The sequence below is a fragment of the Saimiri boliviensis genome, chromosome 5, assembly GCF_048565385.1.
Source record: "Saimiri boliviensis isolate mSaiBol1 chromosome 5, mSaiBol1.pri, whole genome shotgun sequence".
Lineage (NCBI taxonomy): Eukaryota > Metazoa > Chordata > Mammalia > Primates > Cebidae > Saimiri > Saimiri boliviensis.
In genome coordinates, this window is record NC_133453.1 from 143439876 (window position 1) to 143456036 (window position 16161).

General features: G+C 49.9%; 1 protein-coding gene across 1 annotated transcript in view; it reads right to left on the reverse strand.

The window, feature by feature from the left end:
* Positions 1-16161, reverse strand: part of ADAMTS17 (ADAM metallopeptidase with thrombospondin type 1 motif 17) — a 309441-nt gene that overhangs the window by 79735 nt on the left and 213545 nt on the right. Inside the window, exon 15 of the mRNA XM_074400099.1 lies at positions 4467-4590. Coding sequence (XP_074256200.1) covers positions 4467-4590 — 124 coding nt within the window. The remainder of the gene's footprint in view (positions 1-4466; positions 4591-16161) is intronic.

A 16161-nucleotide genomic window follows, 5' to 3' on the forward strand; every position in this document is an offset into this window, starting at 1 on the left:
CTGGTTTCTTAGACATGACAACAAAAGCACAAGTGACAAAAGAAAAACCAGATGGAGCAGATTACATACAAACTGAAAACCCAGGTTTCAAAACATACCAACAAAAGAGTGAAAAGCCAACTCACACACCGTGAGAAAATCTGGGCAAATCATTTATCTGGTAAAAGGAACTGCATCCTGAGCATATAGAGAAAGCTTGCAACTCAACAAGAAAATGACAATCCAATTTAAAAATGGGCAAAGGATATTAATAGGCATTTCCCCAAAGAAGATACATGAATGACCAACAGGCAAATGAAAAGATGCTAACGATGTATCAGTCACTACAGAAGCACAACCCAAAACCACAAGGACATCCAACACTGTACCCACTAGGACGACGATAACGAAAACCAGTAAGCTGGAGAGAGCCTGGAGCAGCGGAAACCCCCATTCACTGCCAGCAGGAATGTAAAGTGGTGTGGCCACTTTGGGAAAGAGTTTGGCAGCTACTCGGAAAGTTAAACACAGCATGATCACTCACCAATTCCACTCCCAGGTATATGCACAAGGGAAATAAAAACATGTCCACATGGTGACTCCGACACACAACTTCTTAACAGCAGTATTCCTAATAGCCAAAAAGAGTGGAAACAATCCACAGGTCCATCAACCAATGACTATGTTTATAAAGTGCGACATATCCCAACAATGGAATTGTGTTTGGCAATAAAAAGAAACACTGCTATTGGGGACAGCATGATGGCTCTTGAAAATACTATGCTAAGGGAAAAAGCCTGTCAGGAAAGACCACTTAGGATACGATTCCATTTACATGAAATGCCCAAAAGAGGCACATCTGTAGACGTGGACAGGAGGTGACTGTCTGCCTAGGACTTAGGAGGGAGATGGGGAATGGCTGCTACTGACCACTGGTTTCTTTTGGGAATGACTGTGGGGATACGGCACTATTCTTTGGGGTGATCAGCCTGCTACCTGGTGGCAGGTTGATGACACCAGACCTCTTCTATCCTGGAAAGGGCAGAGGTTTGTCCTCACTGGAATAGACACTTATTCCAGATATGCTCCTGCCAAGACTACCATCTGTGGACTCACAGAACGCCGTATCCACCGTCACGGTACTCCACACAGCACTGCCGGAAAGGCACTCACGTGACCCCTAAGGAAGTGTGGCGGTGGGCTCATGCTCATGGAATTCACTGGTCTTACTATGTTCCCCTTCACCTGAAGCAGCTAGGTAGATATAACCGTGGAATGGCCTTTTGAAGCCACAATTACAGTGCCAACTAGGTGACAATACTTTGCAGGGCTGGGGCAAAGCTCTCCAGCAGGTCGTGCACGCTCTGAACCAGCGTCTAATACATGGTACTGTTTCTCCCACAGCCGGGATTCACAGGTCCAGGAATCAAAGGGTGGAAGTGAAGTGACACCACTCACCACCACCTAGCCAAATGTTTGCTTCCTGTTCCCACAACACTACCTTCTGCCGGCCTAGAGGTCTTACTTCCAGAGGGAGGAATGCTGCCACCAGGAGACACAACAGCAATGCCATTCAACTGGAAGTTCGGATTGCCAGCGGGACGCTCTGGGCTCCTCCTACCTTTACATCAACAGGCTAAGAAGGGAGTTACAGCGCTGGCTGGGGTGACTGGCCACGATGGTCTAGAAGTGAAACGCTGGTGATGTGTCCTTGAACCCCCAAAATCAGAGGGTTTTTTTTTTTTTTTGGTAAATAGATCATAAAATATTTGGAGAGGGATTTGTGTAAGATTATTTTTTCTCTTCTTACAAAAGTTGCTCACAAGAATATTATTACTATCTTACGTTTCTCCCTAAAGGTTGCTCCTGGGTGTAAGTGAAAAGAACTCATTGCTTGGCAGCCCATGAGGCTAGACTGTGCCTTAGTTACTCCCTCAGAATAGGAGGTCAGTGTGGATAAATGAAGCCCAGAAGAGTGTTACCAACTGCCCCTCTGCTTGCAGGGAAACCAGTTCCGACATAGGAAAACTTTTCTATGGAGGCAGGTGCCAGCTAAGCCTAAATTCTCTGGCATGCCTTGGCATTTTCTGCCAGAGCACCAGGTACGCCTGAGGGGAAAAAAACTTACCCTCAGCATGCTAGAGTATGTTTCCATCTGGTCTCTCAACCCCATGACTCTACCTTCTATAGCTTTACAACTGGTTTCGGCCTATACGGTCTTTCAGCAGTCGGTCTTTGACATCAGCTTATGTAAGCCTTTCATGGCCTTCGCGTTTATCCATGGCTTCACACACAACTTATTCCCATTGATTCTATTCAGAAAACACTCAGACACAGGAGCCAGGCAAGAGCCACAGCAAGCATGTCACTGCTGGGATGACACGTAACACCCTACATTTTACATGAGCAACACTGGGGGACAGCCTCTGCCATCACACATGTGGATACCTTCACACAAAGGTCATTCTTAACTGAGAAAAAGAAATACGCTGTGATTGGCTTTAGTGCACATTTGACGGTTCTTCATCACATTGTAAAGAAGCCTCATTTTGTACCATCGGCCCCTAACAGTCAATTTCTCCTAAGATTCCACACCCCACACCCAGACGGAGCAAGGAAATGTGGCGTGCAGCAGGGATTCTAGAGGTAATTACTGAATAAATAGGTGACACACGGATCTATCCATATTCAAAAGGGATCTTCACCCCACCCCTTCTTTGAAGGATTATTTGAACAAAGAGCAAAGGGAGCCAAAGCCCACAGCATCCTTGGCTGGTTCTCGGTGGGGACTTCAGTCCAGGTGTTTCTGGCTGTCCACGGGCCAGTCACCTGGAGAATGACCAGCTGCCTTTTCAGTGCCAAGGAGCAGGGCAGAATAAAGATGATAATGCTAAAATGGCAGTTCAATGAAATGAAAGCATCATACCAAGAACTCTCCAATTACTAGGTTCAGATAACTCAACGGTCTTAACCCAGCCCAAGGCATGAGCACTGTGAAGCCCATCTATCAGAAAAGCAATGTGATGGCCACGATGAGTTGATTCCTTCCATAGATAAGCCACTGAGGACCTCATTTGTTCAAAGTTTGGAAGCAAAGGCTAGAGGGTGATAAACGCCCTGCACTCAGGACACCACTTCCCCTGTTGTCACACTGGGACCCTCTCATGATGGAGAGGGAGATTTGGCTCTGCAGGGATGGACACCTTCCCACGTGTGGGTCTGCCCTGGATTCTCAGCTCAGGAACCTGGTGAAAGGACCCAGAGGAGCTCAGGCAGGGGTCAGGACTACATGCAATTGGGCAAAAATCCTGCAGCAGATTCCATTTTATCTTCCTGGTGTGGAGTTTCTCTTCGATACACACCCTTAAGGGTGATAAGGCATTGCTCCTCCTCTCATTCTTTGGAGGCAGGCAGAGATGAAAGTTACCTTCCTATCTAAACCCACAGGATTGGTGAATCCACCCACTGAGCCACGCTCAGCGTCACCGAGATGCCCCTTGAGCTGGGGGCTATGATTTTCATGCTGGGTCTCGCAAGGATATGTTTCCCTTTCAGCCCGAGGTATCCCCCGACTGCTCCACTATCAGCTGATTTCTGTGTGTCCTTTAGAGCTGGAGCCACCCTCACCTTGTGCAGGCTGAGGTCTGGTGCCCTACTAGAACCTGGGGTCACACAACACGCCTGCTGCGCTGTCTCCACCTCATGCTCACACAGACTCAAGCTGTCTGTTTGCCCAGGGGTCCCCTCCCTCGACTATCTGAGGTGGGGACAGTAACTTATTTCTGAATACCTAGTACTTAAAATGTAGTCATGCTGCACAAATAAAGACTGGGTAATGGGCCCATGGGTGACCATTTGTGTCTCTGTCTCAGTGCATTCCAGTATGTCGGACCATGACGACAGGTTTGTGTTGGATGAAAGTAGATCAGCAGCCAGTGGTTCATTCACTGCACACAGATGTTCAACACAGAGAATCCCCACTGCTGTGGGCTCGCACTCAGACTCCAGCTGTGAGAATGTGAAACCAAAACCAGAACCGCTGTGTGCCGCAACATGAATGTGTGACACCTGGCAACCACTCAGAACGGCAGGCCAGGACGGTGAGTGAACGTGTGCGCCTCCTTCTCTGAAGGCTTGCTAAGGCTTCCGTGCCTTGGCAGCTGGAAGGACACATGCTAGGCTGCAAGCCAGGGTGGGGACAGCTACCCAAGGAGGCTTCCGGTGTGGTCTATCCTTCCATGGAGGGCTCACTGTCATGGCCAAAGGGTTACTGACTTCACATTCCAGACCTGGATGGGGCCCAGGCCAGGGAGGATGGAGAAGGGAACGGGGAGGGCAGGGGAGGAGGACGTGACTGTGGACGGATGAATGGACCTGCCTAGGTCAAAATCCTGACTGTCATCAGTAGCCTTAGGCACAGGTTGCAGAACGCACAGCTCGTGTTGTCTGTCCCGTGGCCACCACAGCCCCCGTGGGCCGACACTCACCTGTTGTCCCCCGGGCGTGGCTGAAGTCGCCCTTCACCACGTGGCACGTCTTGCCGTCCCCGCTGCAGACCCCGCATCGGTCTTCTTTGGCCGCAGACCCAATGATGCCATCACAGCCGATTTTCTAAAGAACCAGAGGGACCTCCTTATTCTGTGGTTAAGACTCAGAGGGGTTTTAAAGAGGCTGCCCCACAAGGATAATCTTTCCACCAGGCCCAGCAGGCATGGGGCCTGGGGCCCTGATCCATTCAAAGGCCCAAGAAAATATTTTAATTCAGGAGAGAAAAAAGAAACGCACAGAATCCAACCTGGATGATTTGTATTTGTACCCACATAACTGTCAAGTATATTTTTTGGTATTTGCTCTGGAGGAGGGAGACTCACGAAGGCACAATCGTCGGTGGAAGTCACACTGAGGCCAGACGCCCTGACTGCCTGGGGGCAGAGACCGTGGGGAAGGAGTGAAGCCTGGACCCCCACACCAGCCGGTGCAGCCAAGTTTCACATCATGGGGGTTCCCCTCCGGGCTGCAGGGGTGGCCTGCAACTCGGCTGAAACAACCAGCAGTCTCAGAATACACAACAGAAACCACAGACTTCTCCGCCGAGGTAGGGATGCCCACGGCTCCCTCAGGCAGGGCTGGGCACGGGCCCCTCTTTTCTCAGGTAGGGAGACCGAGTCTACCAAGAGTCCCATCACTCAAACCTTTTTAACAAGGCACGTCTGAGAGCAGAGGAGAGGCTGCCTCTACCCCAGGAGGACCTGAAAAGCGCAGCCCACTTCATAAAGAGTAGAAAAAGGTTTTGGACTCTTTTAAGTGAGAATTTTGTATTCTGTAAAATAACCTAAGTTTATACTATGGTAAACCCTGGGTGTTTATTTACTAGCTGGGTTGCTTCACTTCCCTCCACATTTCCCCCATAAGGCTAATGCTTCCAGAACAAGGACTGGGTTTTTCCTACTGCCCTGCACCCCAAATTACATATTGGTGCTTCAGACTCCAAAGGAATCTACAGCCAGAAATGAAGATCTAAGATAATCCAAGTGGAGGTGATTTAGCCCTTTCCCATGATGCCTAAACCAGGAGCGGCAGCACCATGCTTTCCCTCACAGGCAGGGCCTGCAGCCGGCACAGCACCTGGGGTGCCAGGCTGTCTGCATGCGGACCCCTGGAGGCAAGTGCCTGGCCCCACAACTCCCCAAAGACATCAGCATCCTCCGCTCCATTACGGCAGCAGTTCTTCAACTTACGTGTGCACCAGACTCACAGGAAGGGCTGTTAAAAAAAAAATGGCCGTGTCCCAGCCCCAGAGCTTCTGACCCAGCAGGTCTGGGTGCACCTGAGAATGTGCATTTCTAATCAGCTCCCAGGAGAGGCTGAGGCTGCTGGCCCGGGGCCGTGCTATGAGACCCGCTGCACCATGGCATGCTACTCAAAGGGACAGGGGAATGAGCTTCATATTTAGTAGTCCTCAAGTCTCATCCTTAAAGCTATTTTTCTGAGTAAGATTTAATGGGAAATTAACGCTGTTCTGCCCAAAGTGATGTTGTAACTGAACAGATTCCAAAGAAGACTTTAAGATGTTCTAAAAGCTAAGCAAGTTGAGTCTAAAAATGACCATTATGAAACCTGAAAAAGGGCAGAACATGAATAAAAGATCAAACTTGCTCAAAGTTAGTATACAAAGAGGAAAAGGGTAAACTCAGAGGCTTTAGTGGCCAGAGGACAGCCAGGAGCAAACGGAGAACACTGGGCTTAACGACAGCTGGGGAGATGCAGGTAACATATCAAGACACAGACGGTAACTGGCAACCCACCGCAATGCTTTGCCAGGGCAGACCATCCACAGTGACCTGGAGCGAAGCTGGCTGTGACGAGGCATCATGAGGCTGGAGCCCAATGCAGGGTCGCCTGGATTCAGGATGTGGACTGCTAGCCAGCTGCTACCAAGTTGCTCAATAGAAAGATTACTGGGGCTGGCCGGGCGGGGTGGCTTATGCCTGTAATCCCAGCACTTTGGGAGGCTGAGGTGGGTGGATCGCGAGGTCAGGAGTTTGAGACCAGCCTGGCCAACACAGTGAAACCTGGTCTCTACTACAAATACAAAAATTAGCTAGGCATGGTGGCACACACCTGTAGTCCCAGCTCCTCTCGAGGCTGAGGCAGAAGGATTGCTTGAACCTGGGAGGTGGAGGGTGCAGTGAGCCGAGATCGTGCCACTTCACTCCAGCCCAGGAGACAGAGCAAGAGTCTGCCTCAAATTAAAAAAAAAAAAAAAAGATTATAGGGGCTAAGAACAAAGAGTAGCCAAGATCAGAAACTGTCCCCCAGCAGCTTTCAGCAAATGCCCAGACCAAATCCGTGAGACCACGTGTCTGCTGCTTTGTTTCACTTCAGAGCTCCAGTGTGTGGTCTCCAAACCTGTCTCCAGTAGGGGCGCAGGACTACTGTCCACAGAGCTGGTCTCTCCCCGGCCTCCTTCCTGGCACCTGTTCCGGCTCCCACCTGGGCTTTCCCATGTCAGGTGCTGCCTGCTCTAGACCCTCCCTACACGGGCTTCCTGTCATTTTCAAACCACACCCCTGCTTGGAAGGAGTGAGCCTCTGGCTTTAGGTCTGGCTCCTTGTCCTGCCCCTCGGTGAAGGTTTCCTAATTCAACAGCTTCTAGGTGCCCCATTTGGTCCAGTTTCCCCCAGGCCCAAGGAAGGCGGCTTTTCGGGTTAGATGCAAGCAGGAATGCTTACAGGGAGGCCCTTTCAGTTAATTCTGGAGACCACGCAGAGGCCAGGACAGATCCACGTGTTCCACCCACGCCACTTGGTGTTATTTTAGAGGCTGTCTGCATCTGGAGGCAGGAAAGGCAGGAACGTCCCTGTCTGAACAGCAGTGAGTCTAAGAGCTGATGAGTGACAGCCACAAAACCTGTCAACGGGGGCATTCTGTTCCATTGTTTCAGTCAGCGCAAGCAACCTATAATCTTGGCAGAAAGTGGGATGGTTTTCCATTTTTCAAATGGAAGCTGCCACAGGACTGAAGTCACTACTTCTGAATGTCAGGGGAGCTTGGATGACTGTATCGAAGAGGCTCGGCACTCCAAGAGAACAAGATGACTGAGCCCAAGGAAACTCTGTCTTTGTTGTGCATGTATTCGTTCATCCACGGCAGTTACTGGTCTGCTACGTGCCTAACCTGGGGATAGAGATGTGCCAGACAGAGGGAGGCAGCAAGGTGCACACAAGCGGACGTTCCAGAGCGTGTGCCTGAAGATGCCCCGGAGGCCAAGCACGGCTCCCGATTCTCCTCCCACCCCCTGGATAACCCTTCCTTCCCCTTGCTTCTTTGACTGCCCGAAAATGGGTAGCTCCCCGGGGGCTCCCTGCTCCTTTTATATTTTCTTGGTAATTTGCCTTCTCCTTGGACTGCAGCCACCACTCTCATGCAGAGAGCTCTTAAGCCCGCTTCTCCCCTCATCCCACCCCGCTTCTCCCCAGTAAGCATCTGCTGAGCAAGCTCTGTGGACTTTCAACGCGACTTCTCCTCCAAAGCTGTCTGACTTAATTCTAGTTGGACACCCCTGCCACTGCCTTGGAACTGACAGGTATCCTAGCCGGAAGCCTGCGCCATTTCCGACTCTTCCATTTTGGGATGTACCCAGTTAGCTGGTGAGCTTGGGTTTCTGTCCCCTGAAAACCTCCAGAGTCTCCTTCTCCTCCTCGCTCTTCTCCACTCCCGGGTTTACGCACTCCTGACTCAGGACCTGAATGATGGGAGCATTTTTCTCCCACCTGCTGCCAGCCTAATCCCCACATGAGAAGAGAGAGGCGATCTGTGGCCACAGACCCATACTGCCTAGCAGAAACGTCCACACTTAGAAATTTAAGACTCGTCGTCATCTCAGCCCAGCTGTTCACCAACTCAGCTGCCCTTCCTCCCTCTCCGGGTGTACAATGAATCAAACCCCCTCCAGCCCCCTCTTGCAAGCCCCACCCCAATGACCCCTCAGCCAGGTGGGCTGCCGGAATAGCCTCTTAACTCATTTTCCAGGATCTGCTTGAGTCAGTTATCCATAACTAAGATCACTTCACTCCTCCGCTTCAATTCTGCCTGGGCCCTGTCTTCTGTGTGGCAGCCTCTGCCCTCTGTTCCTGGAATGCACCCACCTCCCTCTTGCTTCCCTTTGCCTGGAGCTCTGTGCCCCTAACTCTCTGCCAGGCTGGCTCTCCCTCAAAGCCTGTCTCCTCTAAGAGATGTGCTAAGCCCCCTGCTCACTGGCTCCTCGGCCACAGTGCCCCACTGGGTCTCTCTATGGTGCTGTTTTCCTTTCTTCTTCACAGATACCAATCTCTAGAAAGATCACGTTTGCGAGTTGACATGGGACAGGGATCCTCTTGGTCCTGCTCCCCAGTGAAAGCCCAGCACATACTATGGTGTGCAGCACTGAGAATGTCTTCAACAAACACCTGATAAATGAAACTCTATCCTAGCTGTTTTCTGCTGTGTCTAAGCGGAGCCTCCCATCGGCTATTAAATGACGCCTTCACCTCTGGTTGCTAGGTTTCCATGTGAATTTATGTCATCTCCCTAAAGGACCATAAGCACATGGAGGACTGTGTCTGAAGATTCTTCGTATTCTTGGCCTTCTCTCCCGACACACACAATGGCCGGTGTGGTGTTGAGCACACGTGTTCAGTAAGTGTGTACACACCACGGCCTCTTACAAAGCTGGGCAGTTTACTTTTTCTCACACTTGAATTGGGACTTCCTTGCACACATTTTGATGGTACTTTTTTTTTTTTCTGGCAGGAATAAGCAGTACTTGCTTTCTTCAACTTATCAGCTATCTTCCAACTCCTGCCTCATCCAATCTCTTCTGTTGGGAGGCCACTGACTTCCTGACTGATGTTTAAGTGAATGCAGACTTCAGGCCAGCTGTGTAGCCGTCACTCCGGGCTCCGCTGGGCTCCGGGGTGAGCGCAGCCAGGGCCTGCAGTGCCCATCTTCCTCTTACTTCAGTCTTGTTTTGCTAAACGACATGTAACTTCTGCAGAATGGATGCATGGAATATACAATTTCAGAGCTCTTCCGGGTTTCAAAATGAGGTTCCCTGCAGGCTTGCATGGTAGTTTGGCTGCATGGAGAATTTCACAATTATCTCAATTTTCTTCCAGAGTCATTTTTTCTGTTTTTTTCTTCTTGGTCTTTCTTCTTCATGCTGCTGGTTTTCTTCAAATAGCAGATGATGTCTGGTTGTCCACTCAGATTTGAGCATGAGGAACAGAAAGGTCAACCAAAGGAGATCTGTATTTGAAGCTGCGCACTGCCACATGATAGGTTTCCTTCCGTGACTTGTGTGAGGGAAACTGACCTCTAACCCCAACACTGAAGGCTGGGCACCATCCTCAGCACAGAGGCCTCCCTGACTGCTCTGGGTTTCTTCGAACAGTTCATTCTGTGACCCTGAAAAGGAGTTCCCTAAGAGACAGCTATCAAGCTCTGAGCGTGGGGTCAGGCACCATCAGCATGTCAATGCACCCTTGGACTTACCTCTCTTTTTTATTGTACTTTAGGTTTTGGGGTACGTGTGCAGATCATGCAGGATTATTACATAGGTACATATATGGCAAGGTGGTTTGCTGCCTCCATCCCCTTGTCACCTATATCTGGCATTTCTCCCCATATCCCTCCCTAACCTCCCTATCCTCCATAGTCCCTCTCCTAGCCCCTGCTGCAACAGATCTCCTTATGTGATGCTCCCTTCCCTGTGTCCATGTGTTCTCATTGTTCAACACCCACCTATAGGTGAGAATCCAAATGCATATCAATGATAGACTGGACAAAGAAAATGTGGCACATTATCACCATGGAATACTACGCAGCCATAAAAAAAGGATGAGTTTGTGTTCTTTGTAGGCACATGGATGAATCCGTACTTATCTCTTTTTTAACCTGTTCTTCCCTTCCGACCCTCCATTCTCAAGACCACAAGTCTTGGGTTGGGCTGTCTTTTTGGTTGTGACTCTCCACTTCTCCTAGGTTCTGGCCTCTGTTGCTTTGTTCCTGCGTAACACTTCCATCCACTTCTGTTCTCCAGAAAGAGGTGGAATTTTTCACCTGGAGGCCTTTGCCTCCCTTCTCTGTCTAAGTTTGTGCTGGCTTAGTGGAGTCCCAGATGGAGGAGGCAGGAACATGTGGCTTGGTCTGCTGGCTTCGACCAGAAGTTGCCAAGGGAGGTTCATCAGAAAAAAAGGGGAGCAGGGAATGACTTTTGGGTTTCAGGCACTGCTATCCATAAAGGTTTGGTACCTACAGTACACATATTAGAGATGCTAGTTGCAGGGTCATGGTTGGGGGAAAGGCAGGATGCAGGGAGTGTCGTGAAGACACAGACCCAGGCGTAAGTGCCCAGAATGCTTTCCTGCAGGCTTGTGACCTCTGCTTTACCTGAGGGTCCTCTGAGACAAGGGTCTCTTCACATTCTCCTAAACTTCCCCAGTAATTCTACCTGTCTCGTATGTGACCTTTGGACATGAAATAGGAGGCCAATAAACTCTTGGCAATGAAAGTGGTCCATTGAAATGGGCTCCACATTCCAGAACCAGGGAAATCCTAAGAACACATAATCCATCCAGCCAGCCACTCGTTTTACTTTTTTTTTTTTTTTTTTTTTTTTTTTTTTTTGAGACAGAGTCTCTCTCTGTTGCCCAGGCTGCAGTGCAATGGCAAGATCCTGGCTCACTGCAACTTCCGCTGCCTGGGTTCAAGCAATTCTCCTGCTTCAGCCTCCATAGGGGCTGGAATTATGGGCGCGTGCCACCACGTCTGGCTAATTTTTGTATTTGAGTAGAGATGGAGTTTCACCATGTTGGCCAGGCTGGTCTTGAACTTCTGACCTTAGGTGATCTGCCCACCTCAGCCTCCCAGGGTGCTGAGAATACAGGCGTGAGCCACCGTGCCTGGCCCCGTCTTTCAATCTGCAATTAAAGGCTTTCCTCTGGGCCAGCGTATGGGGCAGCACAGATGAATCAGACACAATCCCTCCACTGAAGAAGGTCCCAGGCCCTGAAGGTGTTCTGGCTTGGGATTCACCCAGCCCAGGATTTGTATACAAATTATGGTAGGCTTATTACCCCGGTTTCTTTCCTTCTGGAGGCCAACGGTAGGAATCATTAATGATGGGACTCTTGATTTATAGGGGCTTGCTGAAAAATATACAATGTTTGTCTTTCTTCCCCCAATTCCCTCCCAGTTTTATGAGCGCTGTTAGGTTTAATTTCAGCATGTTAAGTAATTTGTGACTCACTGAAATGAAACTTAATTCAGTCCTCATAAAAACAGGATAAAATGGTATTTCCATGTTTCACGTCACGGTTTGAATCAGCCTGCTATCTGAAGCGTAGTGCAATCTACTCGAAATGCCATTTCGAAGCCTTCATCCCCCCTACCAACCAGTTACTATGTTCCTTGACGTTTCCCAGAATGCTGTCTGTTACCCCAAAATAGCACAATTTATAGCTGAAGGGGAAGGGAGGGAAAAGCTAGCAGGCAAGCCGCAGGAATTCTGTAAGTGCTGTCTTGCACAAAACGTGGCTGATTGTTTATGTTCAATCCGTTATAATTAGATAAACATTATCAATGAACAGTTACAGATTCTCCACTCATTAGGCCACTGAGATTTTCAAATTACAATTACTGTTATTTTCCTTAACCATTTTTCCTTGCTTCACGCATTCACTAGTGCCACAGGAATCCAGAACGTTTCATCTTGGCAATTACTGCCACAAGGCATAAATACTGTATTTGAATTGACTTTGTGATCTTATTTAAGAACGCTCAATTTTTATGATAAAAGTTCATTCACTACAACTGATAAATTGGAGTTTTGTGAGCATCGATTTAATCTTTACAGTATCTGTCTGAGGAAAGTATGAAGGGATGGAAGCAGCAAACCACACTGCCATGTATGCACCTATGCAGCAATCCTGCATGATCTGCACATGTACCCCAGAACCTAAAGCACAATTAAAAAAATAGAAAAAGAAAAAAAGGAGAAAGAAAAAAGAGAAAGTACTATTAGATCAATAGCAAATGGCTTTTTAACTTCCTTCAGAAATCAAGTTGGTTCTCAAAGTTTTAACCTGTAGAGGTGCATGCAGGCAGGTGCTGTTGCCACCCGCCAGGATGGTGGCTCTTTTGTAAAGACTGGTGGACTGCCTGGAGGCAGCAGATTACCAGGGTGCATCCCCTGGGAGATGATGTTTTGAGAATCAGAAGGCAGGGTCTCTGCACGTGCAGGGCGAGGAGCAAGAGACCACCACCAAGCGTTGTTTCTTCACCTGCACCTCCATGCCCTGGTGACTCTGCCTGATTAGCATGAGGCACAGTGCAGGCGCCAATCCCTGCAATGATGGGACAATGGCAGAGGCACTGGAGACAGACTGGGGCTGGTCCTGGGGATGGAGTGGCATCTGGGAACAGGAAGGTGTGCACCCCAATGCCATGCCTATCACATCTGTGTTGGACTGCATGTTTGTGTCTTCTGGTATTCATAAATTAAACCCTTCATATCAACGTGATAGCATTTGGGAGTGAAGCCTCTGGGAGGTGATTAGCTCAAGAGGGGGCAGCACTCATGAATGTGTTAGTGCCTTTGTAAGAAGAGGCTAGGGAGCTAGTTAGCTCTTTATTTTTTTGAGATGGAGTCTCACTCTGTCACCCAGGCTGGAGTGCAATGGCGCAATCTCGGCTCATTGCAGCTTCTACCTCCCTGGGTTCAAGTGATTCTCCTGCTTCAGCCTCCTGAGTAGCTGGGACTACAGGCATGCACCATCACGTCCGGCTAATTTTTTTGGATTTTTAGTAGAGACAGAATTTCACCATGTTGGCCAGGCTGGTCTTGAACTCCTGACCTCCAATGATCCGCCTGCCTCGGCCTCCCAAAATGCAGCAATTACAGGTGTGAGCAACCACTCCCAGCCTCAAGAAAATGATTTTTTATTGTTTTTAGACACGGTCTCACTTTATCACCCAGGCTGGAGTGCAGTGGCACAATCTCAGTTCACTGCAACCTCTGCCTCTCAGGCTCAATGATCCTCCCATCCCAGCCTCTGGAGTAGCTGGGACTACAGGCCTGCACCACCATGCCCGGATACCAGCTCTCTTTGTGCCGTGTGAGGACACAGAGCGGCAGCAGTCTACAGCATGAACGTGGGCTAGATACACTTATCGGCATTTGATAACACAGCCGGGCAGTGCCAAAGGAGTCTGGGTCTTGTCAAGCTTTTCCCTGAAAAATCCCAGTTTCAGACCGGTTTGGCCTTAGCAGGAAAACACACATTTACAAGTACGCCGACCCCTGGATGCTGGATTTCCAGGATCCAGAGCATTGAGAAATAAATGTCTGTTGCTTCTAAGCCACCCAGTCTAGGGTACTCTGTCATAGCAGCCTGAAATGTCTAAGACAACACCCAAGTGCAAAATGGGGTTGGGCTCCACGGTATTCTCATGACCACAGGCTTAGGCTATTCAAATGCCTTGAGCAGCACCTTGTCTTCAATTCCACTGACTAAAGGTTTCACTGTCACAGTATGGAGAGCATCCCCTAGCTGAAAAGGCTGTGATTAAAACTAAGGTCATGGACGCGGTCCAGTGGCACAGATGATTTAGGCCAGAAATTCTGTCCAGCCAGTAACAGACTCCACTGGCTAGAGAATTTCAACTTCTTAGAAATGCCTCCCTGTAGGAGAATCGCTCGAACCTGGGAGGCGGAGGTTGCGGTGAGCCGAGATCACGTCACTGCACTCCAGCCTGGGCAACAAGAGCAAAACTCCGTCTCAAAAAAAGAAAAAAAAAGAAATGCCTCTCTGTTGGCAAGAACACAGCAGAAGATGCTGGCAGAGGCTGGGGGTGGCTTGGCTGGTGCCGCTCTAAAGGGTGTAAGAGCTCTAGACTTGGGAGGAACATTAAGTCTCTGGGCAGAATGGTCCGTGCAAGTGTGTAATTTAGGAAGGACACCAGCCCCGCTCTTGGCTGGTTAGAAGTTTACCAAGAAACATCAGCAATGCCTCATTTCAGTAACAATGATAAGGGCTTTGTTCAGCCTGCCCAAGGGGCAGGGCCTTGCACATTCTTTGCTGCAAGGAAGCAGCCTGGAGGGGCCCGTTCAACCACCATCACTGCCCTCCTCCCAGGAGGTGGCCATGCCAAGAGTCTCCGGCATCAGGTGCCCATCACCCACGCTTATCCACATTTGATAGTATTTGATAAAACAGCCAGGCAGTGCCAAAGGAGTCTGGGTCTTGTCAAGCTTTTCCCTGAAAAATCCCAGTTTCAGACTGGCTTGGCCTTAGCAGGAAACAAACATGTACTTGGGGTGAAACGGTTTGCCGCCGCTATCACCCTGGAAGTTGTCTTTGTGCTTTCCCGCCTTGCTGCTGCTTATGCTTTTCATGCACCCTGAAATACTGATGCCCGTGCCCTCCGCTAGGCACTGAGCAAGCAGACAGCATAAGCGAATCTGCTGTCCACATGGGTAAGGGGACCTGATGCCCAAAAGCTGCCGTGTGATTCGGCCACAGTTCGCGAGGACAACCCATGGTGATCCTGACACTGATCTGCCTGCTCCGGACTGCAGGAGCTGCCGCTGTCACTAGCTCTTGGTGGGCTCCCCTGCGGAGGACACAGCTGAGAGAACATGGCACAGGATGACGGGAACAGGTGTGTGTGGCTGGGGGCAGAGGCTCCTTGGGTGCTTTGATCTGAATGTTTGTGTCTCACCAAATCCATATGAATCATCACCACCCAAGGTGATGGTGTTAGGAGGTACGATCTTCTGGGACATGATTGGGTCATGAGGTCAGAACCCTCATAAACAGGATCAGGGCCCCCATGAAAGAGACTCACAAGAGGGCTCACCAGCCCCTTCCACCATGAGAGGACACAGCATGGAAGGCTGCCTAAGATCGACGACCCCTCACCAGATCCCAAACCTGCCTGTGCCTCAATGCCTGTCTTGGACTTCCCAGCGTCCAGAACTGTGAGTAATTGCCATATCTGTGGGGTATCGTTATAGGTGCCCAAGCTAAGATGCTGGGGCTCTCTCACAATGTGCCCAGCTTGAGCCGAGTCATCAGGGAACATGGTATCTGCAGCATAAGTGAGGGCCACGCCCCTCTAGGCACAGAAAATACACAGTTTCATGACACCCACCACCCATCCCAGCTGCTGCACCACCTCAGGACGTGCTTGTTCTGAGGGACAGACAGGGAGCACGAAGTCACCTCTGCTCCCCCAGGCCAGGAGCCCCACCTGGGGAAGGCAAAAGCTATAGATGACCCAGATGTGGTTAATGCGGGTCAAGGGTAAGCTTCTTCCCCTCTTCCTACGTTCCCTCTCCTTCCCCTCTGCCCCAAGATGGAGTCTTGCTCTGTTGCCCAGGCTGGAGGGCAGTGACGTGATCTTGGCTCACTGCAACCTCCGCCTCCCTGGTTCAAGCAATTTTCCTGCCTCAGACTCCCAAGTAGCTGGTATTACAAGCATGAGCCACCACACCCGGCTAATTTATTTTTGTATTTGTAGTAGAGATGCAGTTTCACCATGCTGGCTAGGCTGATCTCAAACTCCTGACCTCATGATCCACCCGCCTTGGCCTCCCAAAATGCTGGGATTACAGCCATGAGCTGCCACACCTGGCCTCTC